Raw genomic sequence first — 20879 nt, 5'->3', positions numbered from 1 at the left:
TATCAGGATCAAAACAAATGCACTTCGTACAAAATTAATTTAAACTTCGAACAATACAACCTATTTTTTTTTAATTTTCGTGATAATTAAAAAGATTATAAATTACTTAATAAAATAATCCGATATTATTTTTTTGTCCGTAGGTAATGCGCGCGCGCGTCTTACGCCGTATACGGAGTCGGAATGCGCGCGCAGCCTCGGCGCGGGATGTAGATGCTTGCGCCCGCGACCTCTCCTCTCCATTAAAAATAGAAAGTCACAACCCAACAAAACACTCCTTTTATTTTAACCCTCGCATTACCTGCCCATTCATTACCAGCACCAATAGATCCCATCAAATATAACGCGAGCACTTTCGATTCGTTACACGAACGTCAAATTGCTTGCGACGGACCAATTAATCTTATCTTTCAAATTGATTAGTACGATTACTGCTATTTCCTTCCGTGTACTTATATCTAGTCTTTATGTGGCCTGCGATTCCGTCCGCGAGACCGGTAACCTATGTGTTCTTCCAGGGTATATTCTACATATATGCCAAATTTCAGCAAGATCTCTGCATCCACCCATCTAAACGAAACATCCCTTTTTATAGTATTAATATTGGGCTACTTTTATAATGTTTAATTTCCGTGCTTTAGTGAAAAATAGATATTCTTCGACTGATTTATTTCTGATTGAAGATTGTAAGAATTGACGGAATTTAAGTAAAACAATATTATATCCTATCCTTTTATGAATTAAATTCTCAATTTTCATCGCATTAAAACTTATTGAAGCAAACGACGGAGATATAAATACTTAATAGTTTTAATTAAAAAGTATCCCAAGACTGGACATTAAGTTGATATGCAATAATCGTATCCCGTAGCTACAGAGAAAATTAGAAATTGCCTTCCCCTGTCGGGGATGTAGCTTTCAGTTTAACATCGGATTAATAATACAGGATTATTGGTTTCAGCTTTCGAAAGTACTTAACATAGTGCAATTAATTTATGCAAGCGTGCCAATTATATACGACCGCAAGTCACAAGTCATTTGAATATATTTAGAGTCGCTTACTAATGCTAAAAAGTTAATAAACTTGTTTGCGAAAGGACATTTTCTTGGTTGTTTTGTTCTTCTGACATGTATAACGGTAACGGTGATGTAGTTTGTGGAGAATTCACAGCGCTTGGGACTCTTGTGGGTGGATGACACAAAAAAATAACGATATTTACATACAGTTTATAAATATTTTATTTTACATTTTAACGGTAATGTTTAATAAAATACGAAATTAGTTTATATACTGGACTATTCTAACTTTATTTTCCAACAATTGTATATTTGTTTCCTCTATTTCACAAAAAATATGATTTTTACAGTAAATATAATTAAAGATTTTTTCTAAATTCAATACACCGTAAAACGCTGGTGTTTAATATTGGAAGTTCTCCTTTAAGATGTGCCTGTACGCAGCTGCACACGATAAAGCTTTTCCTGTCGTCTGTTTGTTTATGACCCCATGGAACATTCTTTTCTGAGGCAAGCAAACTAAGCGTAGGCTATATTTACGCTAATGTCATTAAACATGAATAACTATTCACAAATACTTATGGCGATTAGTCGTCAACTAATAGATATTGGCACTACAATCACTTGTAGACTTGAGCTTGTCCTTTATTTATGTCATTTTAAATGCACAGCATGTCGTATCGGTCAGGGAAAAAGCTGCCGTGAAGTGTATGACCTAACCAATGTAGCGAATAACTACCTGATTTGAAATTTAAACAATATAGCGTTATTTGAACTGATGCGATCGAGTTCAATACTAACTTGGTAAAATAACGGGTTTTGTATCCGAGAGAAGAATTTGGATACATTTGCATCTAATTGACGAAGACACAAGGAATCGCGAATTAAAAATATATAATAAAAAAAATAGACAATCATTATTGATGTTAATATTGTTTGTAAATAGGGATTGAAATACAATCAAAAAAATGACAATCAATCACTTGTCACTTATCAAAAAGCAGTGAAGCGCGAAGGACATAATTTACAAAAGGGTGGGAATCTCCGCCTCAGTAATAAGGTGGTATGACCACAAACCGCATAATGAAGATATGAGAATAAGTCTTAACAAATCTAGGCTACTATAATATAAATAATTTTCTACTCGGCATTACTTAAATCCTTATTTTTGTCTTAACTGTGTGAATATTTAATGATTACAAAGGATTAAAGTAAATATAATTTCATGGGACTCTGACATTTAGTAAGTGAGGATATCCGCTTTATCCTCGAGCAATTTGCACGAAGTAGAACGCCGTTCGCCCATCCGTTATATTTGTTATAATCCAGCCGGGTTAAACAACCTCAAATGCAGCTTACTTTCTATCAGATAACCGTAAGAACATTACAGTATGCCGGAATAGCACTAAACGACACGAAATCACGTTACGCAATAAAGCTTTGTAGGAACAATAAAAAAGTTTTCATTATCATTAAGCGCGCCGGTAAAAATGTCTAGATAAAATTAGTAACTACATGAAAGTAATAACATATTCGAGCAGACAGTTGTTGAAAAAATTGTAACGTAGAAACGCTACAGTGATGTCTAGTTCCGAGGGAAATAAAAATAAAAGGTGATAAGTTCGCGATCAACCTTCGGAAACCGGTATACCATTGTGCACAATCCAACACCGAAAGGCAAGGTAAATACCGACCGCTCCAAAACAGAACGGTGATTCACTATAAATCTAAACTATGTATCTATATGTTAATTAAGACACAATAGATACAATATGCAATATTTTAACAAACTTTATAATTCAGAATAATCTAGAAAGACAGGATTTAAAATTAACTTTCACAATTCCATGAGTTATGAAACGAAATTAAAATTCAGACTTTGCAAGAATGTAAAAAAAAAAACAAGAAACTTACTCGCTTTGAAAGTGAACTCCATTAAGGAACACATTATACCGCGAACAGCTGACTTTGTGACCGCCATTGTTTTTTTTTTAATAAAATAAAAAAGCGTTGGGCTTTGAACGTGTGACGTATGGAGGCGTAATAAGAACTGCGTCCAGGTCCGCGCACCTGACGGACCGGGGCAGTGGCGCGCACCAGTGGTCGACAGGCTATTGTTGTCGGCCCCGGAGGGTTGGCCCATATCTCGCCCTATATGTGCACACACGCATTATTATAAGCATATAAACTTCAATAACCTTATTGTTTTAATGTTAAATTTGTTCGCGTTATGAAAATTAAAAATATTGTTTTAGCTGATTTAGGTAATTTCTAGTTATGATATAATTAGTTCAGACGTTGCAGAGACACCACGTCTAAATAAGAATAAACTAATTTCATCACGTGTGGGCCTAATCGATAATGCTTTAACCTTTAATGTGTAAAGGCGTTTTGAATTAGACAACATTTTAGTAAGTACCCATAGATTTTAAGCTGCAATTAATATTAAGCTATTTTAACATTTATTCTACAACAGCTTTAATTACTCGGCATCATGATAACAAAAAGCATCATTAGTAAATAACTGAAAGTGAAAACTAATGGAATTATGTTTGTATACATCTTGTATCGATTACTGGCTCAGTTTCTATGCAAATCCGCTTTCCAAGTGCAATTTCTCCTTGTTGTGAATTGAACATATCGTTAGTTGATATTGCAGATAGCTGCTGTAATTATGATCGTGAAAGGTTAGGTATTATATCGCGAGGAATATAAACATGATTCATAAAATTATCTCCTTAAGTAGTTACATATACACGTGTAATTATATCTCACGATTTAAACAGCAGCAAGAAAACAAATAGTAATTATCTAAACCTTGTCATTTAATATAATACATACCATATCCATGAACAATGGGCTGGTGTTCACTGATGCGCACACGTCTTGGTGCGGGAAGCGTATAATTTCCAGAATACTCCTCTGGTATGTAGTCATGTGTGCGTGGCAGAGAGTTGTAGTACTGCACATTCGGCTGTGCATGTACCATCCGTGGTAAGCTGCCATACGGCATACGACCTTGTTCACGTTGGAGTATAGAGCGAGGCTCTGTGGTGTACTCTCTAGCAGGTCTTTGTACATCAGCTCGACTTGATGTTCCATAAAATCGATTATTTGGATCATACACTGCTTGATATTGTACATTGGGTGGATACTGGAATCTGTCGTCGTATCTAATTGGTTCTGAATAGTCTATGTATGGGTTGTGCCGATTAGCTGCTATTTCTGTAGGATATTGTGATTGCTCGTAATAATTTAATGTTTGCAAGCTTTGCGCAGGGTATCCATGTTGGATTGGTTGAGCGTTTCTTTTGGTTTGGATATCGAAGGGTCGATGCTGTGGCGCTGAGAAGCGATCTATTGCGAAAATTTCGCTCACCGGCAAACCGGTGGAACCATTACTGAAGTTACTTCGATTGCTTCTTGTGCTGCTTCTAGTACTATCCCGGCTCAGGGAGCCGTCCCCGCGTACACTTAGTTTTAATTCCAATCTTTTGTCTTTCATTTCTTTGTTATTGAACTTTACACTTTTATTGACATTTAAAACTTAATTAACACCAATTCCTTATCTATAAACAAACACATAAACGAGGCGTTCGGTGACAAAGTAATGTATCATATCAAAGAAAGTCGCAACATTAACATCGTACTCTCGTGTATTAATGACTACTGTCTGTTGGCGCATTAGTAAATGACCACAAGTCTGCGAACAAGCGCCAAGTTGTCGGAGTTAATTGAGGTTAAAAATTTGTTCAAAACAACCGAGTGCGCGCCGGACGATGGCGGTCGTGAGAACAATGATTAACTGACGGGGAAATTGATAGATGCTTAATCGTGAGACCGACGTGATCTTCGCGAACTAAAAGCGATCTGTCTTTACTCTTCAACCGCTTGACAGGGACCACCTAAGTTCTTTGAATGCTACAATAATAAAATGTTTTAAAGCTTTCGAATTATATTACAATGTGTACAAACTAATCTTCATTTGTCTAGCTGGAATAGTCACTTAATAAAGTGTTGCAGTCATGTTACTAGACTGTATTCTCCGATACATTTTTAATTTTTTAACATATCACTACTAATTTTAAGTTTCACAATATTTGCCTAAAACTATTATAAATTAAACTGATAAAGCAACGGAAACCGTGTCGATGGAGAGCTCTCCGATCACTGCTGGTACATGTCTTCAAACGAATTGTTTTACTACTGCTGATAAGATTATGTCAACAGTTCAATAACATGACTTCATTATTCACTTTCCTGTTGTAATTAATACTAGCAAACGCTTCAGATTTTGTTTATTTATTTATTAGTCTAATAAGCTTTAAATCCCTGTGTTTATTACAACCTAAAAAAGCAACAGTATTTCATGTTTTACAAATATGTGACTAAACAAACAGAACTTGGTGTAATGCGTGGTCACTGTTTGGTGAAAAATTGTGTGTCAAGGATTTATATTCCATGTGCGAAGTGATAATATTATGTTTGTACACATTATCTGATTGTATATTAATGGGGGCAGGTGTTTTTGTAGCAGCCTAGTCGTATTATTCTTTTAGTAGTTACAGAGTCAGTTAATTTTGTTTAACTTTTTTTTTTCAATTAAATCTCTTTAAATTCATATTTATCGATGTCATCGAATCGTTCAATTCTGTGTCTATCCTAGATGGGTTTTATATTTATTATTTCGAAAACCAGCAACTTCATTTCATTGCTTACTACATACATAATCCATCAAAAATCATTAATAGCAAGTATCTTATTTTTATTTTTTGCAAGTTTTATAACATCAATGATTAAACGATATAGGTTAATGAGGAAACAAAACAAACAAAAACATTAGTTTGACAACGCGATTAGATTAAAAATACATAACATTATAACACACACATTATATATTGCATATTTGATTTATTGAACCGGTTGCTAGTATTAATAAATACAATTTCGAAGTGAAAATGATTGCAATTTATCAATATATCGATTTATAAATTACATGTTATCAGAAGGGTGTGGTGTTTGAAGAATTCCTATACCATTAGTGACGAATCCCTATCAATAAACCCAAAAAATAATAATAATTAATTCCTGACAAAATCGAGAAAGTACTGTGAATGTTAACTAGCGTAGTTCGGACGTGGGTAGAGACGGTTTGCTTCGAGGGCAGAGAAAGTATGGACAGGAAGATGACAGGGTACCAACCATTATTGTCGGATTAATAGAGCAAACGAGGGCTTCCGGGTGTGACGATTGTAACAATACAGAAGACAGTTCCACGGATCACATGATATTCATAAGCTACTATTATAACTAGCGTGACCTTCGTATCGACAACGGTCGAGTAAGTGTGAATGCAAACAAGAGAATATTTGTTCTTCAGAGAACTAATATTTTGTTTTTTTTTTAAATATTACCAATGTTTACTTAAAAGCAATCAATACGTGTAATATGTTTATTAAACTATGCGAAGTATTCAACAATAAAAACTTGATAATTAATTCCCAAAGAAACGACGTCAAAGTATTTTTACATCATAACAAATTAAAAATTCACGCAACACTGAACACGACAAAGTTACTGCACAAAACACTAACACTTCCAGAATTTCATATCTATTGATTTTATTATTCGCACACGATCGATAACGTAACACTGCGAAGTTTGTGACCGTACTAATTGTTTGAATGCAAAACCGAACTCTATGTGAGATCCTTCGATGAAAATACGTAATATAATTTCTAATGAATAACTCGCGCGATATCACGCGACATTTATTTCAGTTTCACTGTGTAATTACCGGAGTAACGTTGTAACGTTGCTTATTACTAGTGAGTTGTGAGCTCTGGCACGTCCTATGTTAGCTACATAGCGGAGTTAGCGTTCCAGATAAGCTGATAAGACGCGATACAGATTTGATATCGTCGAAGCGAACGTTGCGTATGAAATATTGCTTCATGTAGACTGCAACAGCTATTGTCGACGTAAACCATTGACAATGGTTCAATAAAATGTAAAGATGTTATAAATGTCGATAATGCGGTTCTATAGAATAAAATGTACCATATTTTACAATTTAAAAACCTTGGATCACGTGTAAGCGATACGATGTATTTAAATTAAAACCAACCAAGCAAAAAGGTTCAATTTCTCATATTTATACTATCGTTAATTGACGAAGAAGATTCTTTTTTATAAAAGAAGAGGTTATCATCGACGTCCATGGACATCCGCAATACCTGAGAAATTGCAGATACGTTGCCGGTCTTTGGAAAGGCTATACCCGCGTTTCTTTCGACCGAAATATTTTATGATAGTTGATAGTACTAGAGATAAAAAAGAATACGATAACAGAGAAGAATGTTAACATACACAATGACGACACACATGATTTTATCTGTAGATTTGGCATGCGATTTAGATTGTAACAAAATATTAGAGTTCCAGATAAGAAAATCTAAGCACAGTTTCTTTTTAAACCAGGATTTTTAAGTATAGAATTTATTGAACAATTTATAAAAGTTAGATAGAGCCAAGAATCGCTTGAGACGGATTGAGAACTATATGTCCGGATTCCAAACCATGAATTTAAAATGAAAAAGAAAGTTGAATAGTATTGAGAGCGTGAGTATATGGTCAATAACAATACAGTGATAGTCTTCCTTCGTAATAATAATGTTTATAAAAAGTAATGACTACATTAAGCGGGAACGTTGGAAAGTTTTTAAGTTCTATGAGATCGGTATGTTCTTTGTTGAGTGAACTTTAGCCAACACGAAGTGCTCACGAACGTTTAAAATAATATCGCAACACACAACATGCAAGTTACCCACGAGGATAGCACTATGAGGTAGCATAGTAAGACAGATCAGTACTGCTATAGGTTGAAAGCATAGACAAAGACCAAACAGTACTACTTTGACAGTAACTGTTTATTAAACACTAGAAGAACTGAACTATTTACTGCTCTGCCTAAGTGTTTTGCCCTGGTGTGAAACCAACATCACGGCGGCGCATGATGCGCACTATGTTACGAAACTATTGCAATCTTTTAAAATGCAAAATCGTGTAGCGTAGAATGATAATAAACTTTTGTAAAACGTATTAAAGTGACATTTAACTCATAGATTAAGTATGTCAGTACTTTAATCTTCTAAAAAAGTGTCACGATCATATTGTGTCATATAATTTCTAAAAAGAACTAAGGGTTTCTAACAATCGTAATTTGAATCGAGTTGGTACACATATTAAATGGTAAAATATCGGGCTAAAATTAAGAATATCATATTTAAAAACTCACCATCAGGCACGTCATCGACAGCCTCCTCCTCATCAGTCTTGTGTTCCTCCTGTTGTTCGCGCTTCTTGATCGCCTGCAAGAAAATATCAACTTAAAACCATTGCACTTAAGATTCACTATTACATTTAAAGCAGGCGTTTTTCTAACTAAACACAACACATTTCGAAACAGCGTTCAACAATTCTAAAACCAAGTAAGCAACAAACTAAACAGTTTAAATTAAAATCGATAAATCGTTATAATCGATAATCGTGATCATACCCGCGCGAGCCATCCTCCTGCGGCCTTTAAGCACCTCATTTCGCGGTAGTAGGCGCCGGGGAATTTAAACGGTGCGATCTATTTAATATAACGGTGGTATCGAGAGAGCGGTCTTATTTATCGATTAATATGTTGAGGCAGAGCATCGGGAGCGCGGCGCGATGCGCTCATTTCTGCGAGCCTCTCGGAGGGTCTGCGTTGTGGTCGAGAGGGCCAGCGCACCAGCGCGTGACAGACGCACGCCGATTGCCCGCGCTCGAGACGCGTTCACAGAAAAGTAACGTTTCGCCGTACGAAATCGTTCACTTGAATACTACATGCTGCGCTTTAACACTATTTAGAGGCAAAAAATACAAGAAAAAAAGTGGATCGAACGAATTGTGGAATCGAATTTAGTTTCTTGCTAAATGAGGTACCATTTTCTATTGGTTAGTTTGTAAGATTGTACGGTGAACGCCGCGCGATAGTACTATGTCCGCACACGAAAACAACTGTCACGATGTACTGGCAGATCTCACGAGTCTATTGTTTATACACTTTAATAGGGGATAAGAAATTTCGTTGCGGCTCGCGCGTCCGCTTTTACTCTTTCTCGTGGAGTTACATTTCTATATAATATTGCGTTTTCTTTATATAGAGAAAACACGGTCACGACTTTATTTTATTTAACTAAGAACTATCGCATTGGGTTTATACTATCACCAATTATAGACCTATGTTTCGTTAGTAGTACGTGAACTATGTATTCCAACAATACATGGCATTAACATACCACGCGATTTATACAAGAATCCGTAAACAGTAAATCACAAACAAAGAACAAAACAGATGAAAGAAAAAACAACAACGTAAAATTTACACACAATGTTAGTCAAACAGTTAATATTTAACCCTGGCATTATTTAACCATTTTATTTTCTAAAAAAAAAGTTTAATATATGTAAGCAAAATACCATCACAACATGAACACACATGCACACACATAGCAGACTGATGAAAATGGCTATTTATCTTTTAAAACACGTTAAAATTTAAATCTGTTTTGAAATTATATGTTGTATGCGAGCTTACTAATTATAATTGCTTCATTATGAAATGGATTACGGTTCATTATGAGTGTAATCCGCTTTACCCCACTAGCGTCGAGTTAATCGAACAGCTCAGTTTACACGGCTATTTAATACTTCATTGAACAACTATTGTATTTCATTAATAACGGATACCGTAATTATAATATATAAATTATTATCCTATGAAATAAAATAAAAATTAACGCATAACTATAAACCAACATTGCAAATGATCTAGTCAATTTCTATTGGAACAAAATCATCAGTCTGCTTCTTGATAAGCTGAGTTAGAAGCACAATACTTCATTATTGATTGTTTAGAAAAATGCTGTAAAAGACTACGTCTACACTTGTACATATGTCGTTTTATGTGTTTAGTGCAAATCACGACGGAAATGAAATAGCAGCACAGTGTAGAGTTTTAACAGAAACTACATACTTGTTTATGGTTTTAAAGATTTGTATTGGAATCAGGTATAAGTTTCCACAGACACTGGATCTATCTTAATCCGCAAAGGAAGAGTTTTACTCAAGCAAACTGAATTAACCTAATGTGTGTTAAAAGTATAGTGTAAGTAACAACAGAGACGGCTTCTATTTATGTATGTTATGGACATAGTTTAATTAGCGACAAAGACTGCACCTGCGCAATGAGGTCGCGCGCGCGACTTGCGTCAATGTGGCTGACGCGCTTGTTCTTGAGGTGGTGCGGCGTGTCGCGGCGGTGCAGCCGACCCGCGCGCACGCCGCTCTCCGCCACGCCCTCGCGCCACGCCACGCGCCGCCCACCGCACTACCCCACCACACCACACCATACGTATACCACTAACATCCCATACAGCTTCACCACGAGCGAGAGTTCAACCACAACACAATCATTACGATAGAAAACATCGATTCTTCCATCCAGGTAATGTTAACTAATAATGCTCATTCAAAGTTTAGTTGTCATGAACTCGCGCGGTCAATATAATATCCCCAAATCAACCACGCTTGCAATACTAGGAGAACCGGCATCTGCATATTTCATATATAAATAAATTGAAACTTAGTTTAATTACTGGTTCCTATATATTTCAATCTATACCTACTTAGTCGGCTACATAATTTAAATTAATAGCACAGGGACAAAGTTGAATTGACTCTTACCATATTAAGAGGCTTATTTGACCTCTCAATACGTTAATTGTACAGTTTCATGTTGATAAAAGTATGCACATCAAAATTGTATCGTAAGTTCAGATATACAACAGATTTTTCGTTTATATCGATCGTTGTAACGTGCGCGATTAATTTCTAACACAAGGGAAATCAAGATCGTAAGTGACTTTATATTACGGTTTACCTAGTATTGCAAGCATGTTCCTAACTTGATATTTTAGCAATTACAAACAAAAACTGGAAACTGATTTCCAGCATAACCTTTTTTGTACTTACAATCCCTTCAACGGAAACAATTATTGCAAGGAAATGAATGTAAAAATATACCGCACCAAATGTGATTTATCGTTAGTAATATTTATTACCGCAATAGTTTAACTTCTTTCCCGTGTTAATTATTTTATTTTGTTAATAAATTAATTTTATATCGAAAGCTAAATTTACAGTATTAGTGACTAAAAAGTGTTCAGTCAGAACACTATTGTTTTGAAAATTTAAAGCCCCCATATAGCATACCAATTTTAGATTAATATATCCAATTCACAAGCGTCTTTGAGCATTACATTTATTTACCATCGACTTAATATTTTAGACTTGTTTAAATATGGTCTAAGAGAAAGACTCTTCATCTTATATATAACATTTTCGTTCCCATACTCCTCCGAAACGGCTTGACCGATTCTCATGAAATTTTATGAGCATATTGAGTAGGTCTGAGAATCGACCAACATCTATTTTTTATCCCGCGCGGACGGAGTCGCGGGCGACAGCTAGTTTTTCATAATAAACTCGGTTATTAATATGATCAGAGGCGCTTTTGATAAACAAATGCATACCAATAATATGTTATCACCTACCTCTAATTCATCAGAATCTTCATTATCATCATTCTCGTCTTCCGATGATTCCTTTTCTTGTGTTTCTTGGTCGCTGTCGTCGTCCCTTGTTATTTCGGGCGGTGATTGTGTTTCAACAGGCTAAGTAAATCAAATATTAAAATCAATTAAATGTCAGTTTGTATCTCATTAGTACTAAAATTTTACAACGACAAAATAATAACTCGATATTCTGTAATAAAAGCAGCGGGTCACGGTTCATATGCTCATATTTATATTAGGAAAAAAAATCAACAAGGTAAGTAGTTATATTTTTTGGTATAAAAAATTGGCACCCCCAAAGACTAATACGTTGGTGGTCGTAGTTTTCTATGAGAATTGTCGCTTTTCATTACATAATTTTTCACCAACTAAACTAACATCCTCTAAAAGTAGTCACTGCCTCAATTGGGTCGTCATAATCAAATAATAGAATATAGTGTACTGACTTCGGTTGTGTCTGTGGCGGTCTCGTTGTCGGGCGGCGACATGGCTATTCCATTGGTGGCAGGGGGCTGCTGCGTGGTCTGCTGCTCCGGCGACCGGCCCGCTAACAGCTTGTGCGCCTTTAGCTTCAGCTCCTTCGGGTGAGGTGTGTTCTGACGCACGAACGGTGTCTGACAAAGGAATATTAAATTTGTATCGACAATTCTATAAAATGTATTTTACTGGAATGCATGCACATGCTGAGCTAAATTTACTAATATGAGATACATGAATTAAAAAAAGCTAAGACTTAAAATGTGTAGTTTGTTTTATTTGACTTGCATCACCAAGTCCTGTATGAGGCATCTTGCATATCAGATTTTTAACATAAAACCACGTTCGTTTCAATGAGTATGGCAAATGCTATAACAAGTAAAAAATTCTTTAGAGCAAAAAAAAAGAAATGAACATGTCAACTCGTCCTATAGGCGATTTAAAACAATTATTCTAAAAATACATTTAAAATTGAAAGCAATAAAACTGATACTAATACATAAATATCCTACTAAATATATTTTTCTAAAATGCAACAAATAGGATAAAGAACTATAAAACGTCCCACCCGAAAAACATGATTAAGCCTATTAAAGGAATGTCGTAACGATTCATAATGACATCGTACAGGATATGATATCACACGCGTCCTCACCTTCGCAGAGAGTCGACGTCTGCCTACTGATACACTAATCTACTGTAAGTGCAGTTCAAACAGTGCTCAGTGATGTCTTACAATATTCTAGATTGTGCGCTTATTACACCAATTATGCAATTTGTGATTCTAACACTCCCTTAGTGTAGATTTAGTTGCGAGAAATATACACTAAGCCTTCTCTTAATGCCTAACTGACCAATCTGTGCGTGGCAATTTTTTATAATAATCTAACGTTTACGTCTGTGTTCTTCGATTAACCGATAATTTAATTATTAATATAATAGAATAAAAATAATGTGAACTAAATACTCTAAATAGATGATAAAAGCATTAGAATTTTATAATATACACAAATGTGTAAAGCAATTATTTTTTATCTTTATGTAAAAGCATGTATGTTGTTTTATAAGGAAAAGATTATTTCTACACTATCTAGTTGATCTGAGTGTATTTTATTAAGATTGATTGCATATATTTGAAAACCCAACACTTAAGTTTTAAACAAACGTTTAAATTATATTATAAAATGCTAATAGTTAATGCAAAAACTGCAACAAAATAATTTGATAATTTGCTAAATTATATTTTACAAAATCAAGGCATAACAAATAGTATCTCATATCAGGCATAAATAAAAGTATTAACACGTTTAGAACCACTACAATTTTATGGTATCAAATCGTCAGGCGAGTCAGTGGCACTGAAAGTGTTAATGAATAAAAAATTATATTACAATACAAACTTAGAACATAAAGGCAATAATGACATAAAATTCTTGATAATAATTTATGATCTTAAGTCTACTTCCAGCGACAACATTGCGGTTCTAAGGAGTCGAAGACAACATTCACGATCAAGAGGCAAGACTTGGTTTATGAAAAGGTAACGTGGGTTGCGTTCACAATAAAACCTTTTTAAACATATATTTTTACTTAAATTACGATATTCAAATAAAAGCCTGTATCGTGTTTACACAAGTGTGCAAACACACGATACACAGAACTAAATTAATTGATAACATTTTTATCAGACATGCATTTCTGTTTGTTTTAACATGCAAGTATTACGCGACTTAATCATTGTCAGTCTAATAGAAGAAGACAGACTCTTTTTAAATATTACTAGTTGAATCGTATTAAAGTGGACTAGTAAGTCGAGTCGGTGGCACTGGATGTGTTAATAAAGAACATACAGACGAATTGATAACCTTCTTTTTGAAGTCGACTAATAATAAAATTGAAGTACATTCCTGATTGTAATATTTTCTTATTAACTAAGAACAAAACATATATATTTGGTCTTTTAAAATCACATTGCGAATGCAACCCACGTAAATCATAGATGTTTTTAAACATCTTGGCGGCTCGGAATATCTGCGCTGCAAAGAACACAATTTTATGTGTAGCGTGAAGAAAGGGGGTAGCACAGTGCGCACATGGCCTTAGCCGCCAAGATATTTGAAATAACGTATACCTCATTGAGGTTAGTTAACGAGGAGAGTCGTTGCAGAGACGTCCTGCGCTGGGAGACCAGCTTGCGCACCGCACTGAGCGGCCGCCGCAGACCGCCAAGGGAGAAATCTGAACTCTCACTCTCCTCCTGTATCGATGGCACCTTCGAACCAAATGTTACTTATCCACCAACAACAAACAACTACAAAAACAAACTAACAACAAGAAGACTCGATTAACAAATGAACAGAATAACTCACGACGAGATACAAGGAATTTTAGTGACGTTATCCTGAAGACCGGAAGACCTTTCTTTCACATTCATACATCTTCATATGCTCGTCTTATGTGTACGCCTTATATACATTTTGTGTAATAAAATAAAATAAATTGTTGTGTTAATTATTTTCACCCCACTTTGCTTGATAAATTGCAACTAGTAGATATTTTTATCTTTTTTTTTTGCATGTTAACGAAACACAAAGATACAAAATACTGTCAAAGCAGTCATAATTCTATGATCTTACTTTTGATATAAAAAACTGCCCTTTAATTCTATAAAGATTACTCTATGTTCGTTGAATAATATTAAAATCATATAAAAATGATTTAATGAATGAATTTTTTTCTTTCACAAATGTATCGGGAACAAAAGTACGTGTATTTAAATACAAAACATGTACACAACATAACAAAATAACGGGATATTTGATATCTAGTATGAAATGTACATAATTACACATGAAAAAAACGAACAAACCACAAACACACAATATTTAAATATAATATACTAGCGCACGCCTGACACTGAATAAATTGTTGAACAATATTTACAGTACTTTTATTTGGGCATAGGACAACTAATCGTGGATTTCTGAGACCAAAACCTCTGTATTAAATATATCGTGATCCCTGTCATTATCTTTGATAAAACAGAAATAACAATATGTTTTAAACGGAGAACTTTGTCTCAGAAACCTACGTTATATCAACTTTTATAAAAGAATTTTAGTAAACTGATGTAAATAAAAGTAATTTTTGTTACATAACTTTGAATCACTATAACTCGTGGTTGCGCTAGTATATAAAACATAAAATTAATACAAAAAAAAAAACAATTAAAAATAATGAAACAATCAGTTAGTAACAATAATAACACAAGCTATAAAAAAATACAAAATAAAACAATAATAGTAATATAAACTTTATTAAATTACAATAAAATAAACTAAAAAACAAATAATACTGTTCAATCTGTTGTTGTTATACACTGTACAAAAAAAAAATATACAACAATTTGTTTACATATTCTGTGCAAATAGAGGCTTTAAATACACAATGCACTTACAAAACTATCAACTTTCCAGAATATTTAAATCTCAAACAAAGGAAAACTTACTCTAATGCTACAAGAATAGAGCTCATTGCGGAATAAGCTCGGTGCCTCGAGCAAATACGTACTTTGCTCCTAAGCCAGGATCTAACTTTCCTACACCTATCTCTTACGCGTGTATTAATGTTGTGTACTGCTGGTACATACGACAACATACGTGGGAAGCGAGTGACGCCGGGGCGTTTACGTAGTGTGAATAAATAACAACAGCATATCCTCACCTCTCTAGCTTCGGAAACGTCTTCTGTGAACTTGACGGAGTGAGTCCTCGATGCTTCCTTCTCCTCCCAGTCGTCGTCAGAGTCGTGGTCTCGGCATACGCTCGATTCTGTTCAATGACACAAATATTACTATTTCGTATTTAAATATTGCAAAAAATACATTATCCATTATTTTTGTCAACCTTACTTACTAATTAGTCTTACTATTAATATTATAAATGCGAAAGTTTGGATGGATGAATGAATGTTTGTTAAACGGTATTTTCGGAACGGTTCAACGGATTTTGATGAATTTTGTCATAGATGTAGAACATAATCTGAAGAAACATATAGGTTACTAATTAAGTGTTTTCTTAATATCGCACGGAAGGAATCGCGTACGATATCTAGTGCTACATATTGTGACTGAGAAGGCAGCCAAATGTTAGTAACAAAAGGCCCAAGAATTAAATATATTTCAGCATCCTAAAATTGTCAACATTTTTTTTGTGCGTCACTTTTGTTGGATAAATACATACCGGGAACAGATTACTGGAGTCAATGAGGTTTTTATTACGAAATGTATTCAACCCTTTCTGATACATTCAGGAATACAACATCGACTAACATAAAAACATGAGTAAAGCAGACAAAACACATTTAAAACAAACAAACAGACAGTGTCTTTAATATATAAGAATTATTCTCTAATTGTGGCTATACTACGTAGCAAGATCACTCTTTGTTCCTAAACGAAGATTTAAAAACGACATCTAATTTAGCTCTATAAATAACTTATAGTGTGTAAGCATTTTACTATCACCGGTGCGGTTGTGCTCAACAAAAATTGCGTGAAAAATGCGAGCAAAGAAAAAAGAGTTTCTTATATCTTAAAATTCATATTCATAGAATAAACGAAATATATATTTTATCTGTATTTATAATACAACTTCACTGCTGTGACACTTGGTCTTTTAATATTGCTATCCCTTTTATTCCTTCTGTCATAACAAAGACAACAAGAGTCAATAGAAGTGTCGAGGCAGTTTAGTTTTAAGGTACATGTCTTTTCAAATATCTCGGCGGATGACCTTGATCTGTGCACTGCGCTGTGCCATAACCCTACACTTAATTGCGCAGCGATCTGTACAATGTTCCGAGCCGCCAAGATATTTGAAAACGTCTATAACACATAACTGTACTTACCTCTTATCCTATCTAGCTCCTGTGACTGTGAATTAAATCTGTGATCCCTGAACCACGTTACACTGCCGACCTCTGACGTGTGATCCAACTCTAATATTGTTGTGAAAGTGTGGAAAGTATTTGTTTAGTATATTTACACGGCAAAAACAAAAACAACACTGTCACACGGCTGCTTATAGGAACATACACTTTTTAAAAACAAAGTATGGGGTAATTGTAACAATTTGAAGAAACAAAAAAAAAATGAAAAGTAAAATCTTATAAGCATCCGTGATAACTCGCACAATGAAACAAAAGCATATTAAGCGCAAATAAAATATTATACAACGGACAAAATACTTAACATTTATAACATTTAGCATACTATTTATATCAAACTGATATATAAACACGGCTAAACACTCACGTATATTCGTCCGGTGGCGACACCGACTTGTTTCGAGCCCATCGGGGGCCCTTCATCAGTGAGCGACGGGCCGCGTCCGCGAAATAATACCAGTACCACTCATCCTGATGAAGCCACCGGACGAATATACGTGAGTGTTTAGCCGTGTTTATATATCAGTTTAGTATAAAGTCTCACGAAAGTTTGAATAATTTACTACTTATATCATTTAAACGTATTTAACTTTAATTCAAACATTTCGCTTTATTACTTTCTTTTTCAATGATGGGCAATAGAATAAATCTATATAATAATAGTCATCTATGACTTTATTTAAGGAGGTAAAGAAAAAAAAAGATGTTTCAATTTGCATAAAAATCAAAATATAACGAATATAATACTAACGTTAACATATTCTTTTATTTTGGTCAGATCTTAGGCAAAGTGATCTGACTATATTTATTTAAAAACATATTAATGTAACTATGTCGAAGCTACTCATAATCCAAACTTAACCGATATTTAGTATGCTAAATAGCGTCCATACCTCACAATGTTGTTTTCATACGTCACTATTATAAACAACCAAATACTTCCAGAAAGTAACTTAGTACTAATATTATAAATATTACATATACATACATATACATAAATACAAAAGTTTGAATGTACGTTACCGCGAAACTCCAGTATATCTAAATGCATTTGAATTTATTTTCGAACAGAGATAAATAACGCATAAAATACTCTGTAGTTATATTCCACGGAGATAAAGTTGAGGGAGACAACTAGTTTATAAAAACAACATCGTTTGGTCAAACACGACACCAAAAAGCAAAGGAAAACAAAAACAGCTTAATGTGCAGTGTACTAAGGTTCATACCTGGTTGTTGTGTGTAACTGAGCTGGGGTAACAAGAAGCAAGTGAGGACGTTCTCCCCTGTCGCCTCGTCCCTGTCCGTCTGGAAGGTGAGGAGAGGCTGCGCTTGGTTCTCTGACAACCACACCGCTTTCAGTTCCAAGTTCACCAGGGTGTACGGTAGATATTGTAACCTGAAAAATAGAAACAAAAACTCACAACAAAAATTGTAACATTGATTTAATTTCATCAGAGGAGACAATTTTTTTTATTTTAGTAAGATAAATGTTATCATTTAGATATCACTGTTTTGTATTGACGGGAGTCAATCTTCAACTTAATCAATCTATGTCAAATCTAAAAGTGAAATATTTTATCTCCTTTCTCTAAATTTCTTATTATATCGTTTAAACTCATGAACAAATATAACTGATTGTACCTTATTCTATTTAGACATTAAAACATCTTTGAAATATATAATTTATAGGACTTACCGATTGCCGCTGACATCCAGAACATGTAAAGATTTACAATTCCCTAATTCATTAGGCAATTTCTTAAGTTTATTGTCCCTCAAGCTCAACACACCCAGCAGCGTCATATTGCCTATCTCCATGGGAATATCTGCTAATGAATTTCTATCCACATTCAATACTGTTAACTCGTTGAGGTTGCCTATCGATTTCGGTAGCTCCATTAGAAAGTTCTCTGTTAACACTAGCTCTTGAAGGTTCGTGCATCTGGAAAATTATACATTTTATAAGTAACACGGCAACATTATATAAAATACTACATGTCGCCCGAGGCTCGGTACGCTATTTTTTCTTGAAGGCTATATAAGTTCTATATATGTGTCAAATTTAAAAAATCAAAATCCTTTGAGCCGTTCCGGAGATACCTTATAACCAAACCATCTATCTAAACTTTCGCATTTATAATATTAGTAAGATTGTTGCTCAGGTCATTATAATGTATAAATAAGTTAAGACATAAGAGAACAACAATAAATTTCAAATTGGATTAACATATTGAATTTAAAACTAGACCAGGTTTTACTATTACTTCTTAGAAACCAAGATTAGGAAAAGGTAGTGTAAGTACAATACAAGTATGGGTATGAACTCTACAACTATGAAAGTAAAAAGACTGAAACTTAACTAACCTTCCAACATTTTCGTTTAACGTATGCAATCGATTCTGATCTAACTTCAATATGGCCAACTTAGACAGATCTCCGATACCATCCGGCACAGTTTCGAGCATGTTCTGTGACAGATGCAAATCGGTCAGAGAGCAAAGGCCTCCGATTTTCTCCGGCAGTTTCTCCAACTTGTTCTCGCTGACGTCCAGACATATAAGCGCCTTTAGGTTTCCGATCTCTGGCGGTAAATACTGCAGTTTGTTGTGGTCTAGCCATAGTTCTTCTAATGCTGGTAACTCACCGATGAACCCTGGCTGAAAGGACAAACATTTAAATTATTATGTAAAACAAATTTTTATTCACATAGAGCTGTTATAGAAATTTTTGGGTTTTGTTTTTTGAATGTCTTTCACCATACTATATGAAATTTATTATTTCATATATGATTCATTAAACATGAACAATTAACTAACCAAAGAACATTTTAATGTAATATAAATTGTTCACGTACAATTCAATTGCAGTTTTCTATACAGTTTGGATTACAGAAAGTTTTTAATTTAATTGCAAGTCGTGCTGCTATTTATTACGAATTCATTCCCACGACACGACAATCCAACAACAATGCAGCGAGCACTTTAAACTTTTAATAATAATGAACCTTTTGTTTCCTTAAAATACATTTCATAAAATAAAACTTTTACGCCTAGTGTTCTTTTCAAAGCAGTTTAAAACAATTTGATGTCAATTATTTTCATGGACATATAACCATGCAACTATCGAATAAAGTTGATATAATGTAATGTTTAGAATAACATTAAAAGAAACAAATATTCTAACATTATTATGATGTAAAATAAAAACTTACCAACTCTTCTATTTCATTGTCGCCCAAATCTAATCTTTCCAATTTGGTTAGATTTTTAAGTGACTCCGGAAGAGATTTGAGCAGATTCTCCCTCAGCTCAAGCGACTGTAATGACATCAGGCTGGAAATAAAGATTTCATTTGTTAAACTCAACTGTAACCCAAGATAGCATTTAACAATGCCGATTCGTTTCGGGAACGGACGGTGAATACATAAACTGTCACGATTTTCACTAAACAAGCATAGACAAGAATAACCATAAAATTTATATCAAAGTAAGTGTAATTATGAGTAAGTATCGGACATTATTAAAACTTACTACTATGTACAAAGCTATGATCCAATGATCTACTACTTAATACTAAATTGTTGCTATTTCTACGTATTAAAGACACTTTAAGTTCATGACGATGTTGGTGGACGTTAAATCTTTCTACAAATGTACCGCATATTAAAGCATAAAAATATGCCTTTCGTAATCATAGTTTAAAAAGAATAAATTTGTAAGAATGAAGGCGTAACAGTTTTAATAAACCTTGGAAATGATTTTAACTAAA

The 20879-nt window shown here is 34.3% G+C and overlaps 1 protein-coding gene and 1 long non-coding RNA gene across 12 annotated transcripts in view; one reads left to right on the top strand and one right to left on the bottom strand.

Moving 5' to 3' along the window:
• The window catches only part of scrib (scribble planar cell polarity protein), a 74195-nt gene that overhangs the window by 26665 nt on the left and 26651 nt on the right, over positions 1 to 20879 (bottom strand). For 9 of the 11 annotated variants that reach the window (XM_013318398.1, XM_013318404.1, XM_013318401.1 and 6 more), the window contains exons 4-12: positions 20323 to 20443; positions 19476 to 19768; positions 18808 to 19053; positions 18338 to 18507; positions 17070 to 17159; positions 15885 to 15991; positions 12131 to 12298; positions 11664 to 11783; positions 8315 to 8387 (exon numbers count right to left, since the gene is read on the bottom strand). In XM_013318398.1, the coding sequence (XP_013173852.1) occupies positions 8315 to 8387; positions 11664 to 11783; positions 12131 to 12298; positions 15885 to 15991; positions 17070 to 17159; positions 18338 to 18507; positions 18808 to 19053; positions 19476 to 19768; positions 20323 to 20443 (1388 nt within the window). Of the gene's footprint in view, positions 1 to 3858; positions 5077 to 8314; positions 8388 to 11663; positions 11784 to 12130; positions 12299 to 15884; positions 15992 to 17069; positions 17160 to 18337; positions 18508 to 18807; positions 19054 to 19475; positions 19769 to 20322; positions 20444 to 20879 lie in introns of those variants that run through there. The other 2 variants (XM_013318400.1, XM_013318406.1) reach the window with 2 other exon arrangements.
• On the top strand, positions 12806 to 14722 carry LOC106122452 (uncharacterized). Its single transcript, XR_001228104.1, has 2 exons — positions 12806 to 12860; positions 13630 to 14722. It is a non-coding gene; the product is annotated as an uncharacterized LOC106122452 (long non-coding RNA).

The sequence above is a fragment of the Papilio xuthus genome, unplaced genomic scaffold (assembly GCF_000836235.2).
Source record: "Papilio xuthus unplaced genomic scaffold, Pxut_1.1 DF826923.1, whole genome shotgun sequence".
NCBI classification, from domain to species: Eukaryota; Metazoa; Arthropoda; class Insecta; order Lepidoptera; family Papilionidae; genus Papilio; species Papilio xuthus.
This window is presented reverse-complemented; position numbering and strand designations above follow the sequence as displayed.